The sequence below is a fragment of the Vicia villosa genome, linkage group LG1 (assembly GCF_029867415.1).
Source record: "Vicia villosa cultivar HV-30 ecotype Madison, WI linkage group LG1, Vvil1.0, whole genome shotgun sequence".
Lineage (NCBI taxonomy): Eukaryota > Viridiplantae > Streptophyta > Magnoliopsida > Fabales > Fabaceae > Vicia > Vicia villosa.
Genome location: NC_081180.1, coordinates 95,434,083 through 95,436,685, shown reverse-complemented (window position 1 = coordinate 95,436,685; position 2,603 = coordinate 95,434,083). Strand labels below are relative to the sequence as shown.

At 32.6% G+C, this 2,603-nt stretch overlaps 1 protein-coding gene across 1 annotated transcript; it reads left to right on the top strand.

Annotated features, from left to right (window-relative positions):
• The first annotated feature begins 965 nt into the window (after positions 1 to 965).
• Positions 966 to 2,069, top strand: LOC131643610 (acidic endochitinase-like). Its single transcript, XM_058913871.1, has one exon. The coding sequence runs from the start codon at positions 1,009 to 1,011 to the stop codon at positions 1,897 to 1,899; it is 891 nt and encodes a 296-aa protein (XP_058769854.1). The 5' UTR covers positions 966 to 1,008; the 3' UTR covers positions 1,900 to 2,069.
• Positions 2,070 to 2,603: the final 534 nt, after the last annotated feature.

Genomic DNA, 2,603 nt, shown 5'->3' with positions numbered 1-2,603 from the left:
AAGAAAAGTGTAAAAAAGTAAGAGAGAGAGAGAGAGAGAGAGAGAGAGAGAGAGAGAGAATAGAGTTTTTACTATAGTACCCTTAGTATGTATTGGAAATGGTCAAATTTTTATTAATTAGATTTTAGAATTGGAAAAAGTGTATTGAAAATTAAAATGAATAGTTCATTTTGAGACATCATTTTATTCTAAATGGGTCACTCATTATGGAACGGAGAGAGTATATAGTTGCAAAAATATATTTAAAAATAATTACATGTTAAAATTGTGTCTATAGTATGTCAGACAACTTGAGATATTAAGGTAGCAGAGACACTTCAAATATTTTTATTTTAAATTAAATTGAAATTAAAGTTAAATAATTTTTTTGTTCTTTATCTTTAATTCATAATTCAATTTGATCTATTAACTTTTAAAAAGTTAATTTCAATCTTTTTTACTTTTTAAAATGAATACGTTAATTCTTTCCATCTAAATCAATAGCGTCAATTTTGATTGATTTGATAATTGTTATGTAACTTACTTTTGTGAGTGGGAAGTCTCTTATGTCATCTTTAGTTGATGAAACTCAAAGAGAGTGGAAACTCTCTTATGTCATCTTCCTAGAAATTAATTTGTAGCTAGCTTACTTCACAAGTTAAAAATACATCTTTAACCACCATCAGCCACATTAGCACTCATTATGTCATCTGTTTCCTGTCTATCTGTTGTATTATGCAATAAAAAGATTAACATGAAAATAACTGTAAAACTTGTTAAATAATTAAATGAAATAAGATAGTATATATCATTGAAAATTCAAACACTAAAGAGATGAAATTGTTGAATTTTCATACTTTATACTTTTCTTCCCTATGAATGAATGCAACCAAATTCAAACCAACGTACACTACACGGTTCTCATAATTTCTTTACCCAATTTTGTATCAACATACCCTCCACCACCTATAAAAGGCTATGCATATATCATCATTTTCATCACAACTCAAAAAACAACCTTAAAAAAACATGGCATCCTTAAACCAAGTTTCAATCCTATTGTTGCCTCTCTTCCTCATTTCCCTATTCAAATACTCTCATGCTGCTGGAATTGCAGTCTACTGGGGCCAAAATGGAGGTGAAGGTTCCTTAGAAGATGCTTGTAACACAAACAACTACCAATTTGTAAACATAGCTTTTCTTTCCATTTTTGGAAATGGCCAAACCCCAGTACTAAACCTTGCTGGCCATTGTAATCCAAGTGCCAATGAGTGCACAAAGTTTAGTTCCGAAATTCAAGCATGCCAAGCAAAAGGAATCAAAGTTCTGCTCTCTCTCGGAGGCGGCGCCGGAAGCTACTCTCTTAGCTCAGCTGATGATGCAACACAAGTTGCTAACTACCTATGGAACAATTTCTTGGGTGACACGTCAACTTCAAGGCCATTAGGTGATGCTGTTTTGGACGGAATTGATTTCGATATTGAAGCTGGTGGTGAACATTTTGATGAACTTGCAAAAGCACTTAATGGATTTAGTGCACAAAGGAGAGTTTACTTGTCTGCAGCACCACAGTGTCCTTACCCTGATGCTCATTTAGATTCAGCTATTCAAACTGGTTTATTTGATTATGTTTGGGTTCAGTTTTATAATAATCCTCAGTGTCAATACTCAAATGGAAATACTAACAATCTTCTTAATGCTTGGAATCAATGGACTTCAAGTCAAGCTAAACAAGTGTTCTTAGGTGTTCCTGCTAATGATGCTGCTGCTCCAAGTGGTGGTTTGATTCCTTCTGATGTTTTGATCTCTCAGGTTCTTCCTGCTATTAAAAGTTCTGCTAAATATGGTGGAGTTATGATTTGGGATAGATTCAATGATGGACAGAGTGGATATAGTACTGCTATTAAGGGCAGCGTTTAATCAGTTTAAGTTCTGGTTAAATTTATAGTCTTTATTATGTATTTGAAATAAGTAGCATTTTAGTGGGTTTTGTTCCTACTCATGAATAAGTGCTACGTGATCACTTGTTATACATGTAATAATAACGGAATCTTTAAAATAATGAATGAATTCATATAAATATACAGAAACTTATCAAGTACTATAACTTTATTGGCACTTCACGAGTAATAATCCTTGTCTGACGACCCTTACCAATTTCCTTAGACCGTGTCAATGTTTTTGTGTATTTTGCTATATCAACATAACATCGCTAAAACAGTTAAATACATAAAAATGCACACGCTACAACTTTGTAGTTTCTTTTTGAAAATACCAATACAACACTTTTACGCGAGTAATTCAATCAAACCCTATATTCTCACCAACTTCACCTGCTTTGGTTTTGTTTTCACATCCAAAATCTTCTTTCTCATCATGTTCATCATATGATTATCTGACAAACAACGTATCGACACCAACATGTTAATTCTATAGTGAAGTCGTTCACATGATTTTTTTGGTGTACTCACAGTTCTGGTTAATCAGTAAACAACGTGTAATAGATAAGTGTCACGTAAAATTACATGGTGCATATCAGTTAGACTATGTACAACTACAATAGTTCATAGATTCAACACCCTTCTTTTTTTTACTTTTTATACTCCACAACATCTTCTCTTTTT

Coding starts and splice junctions, on each gene's coding strand:
- LOC131643610 (XM_058913871.1), top strand. CDS start 1,009: ATGGCATCCTTAAACCAAGTTTCAATCCTATTGTTGCCTCTCTTCCTC.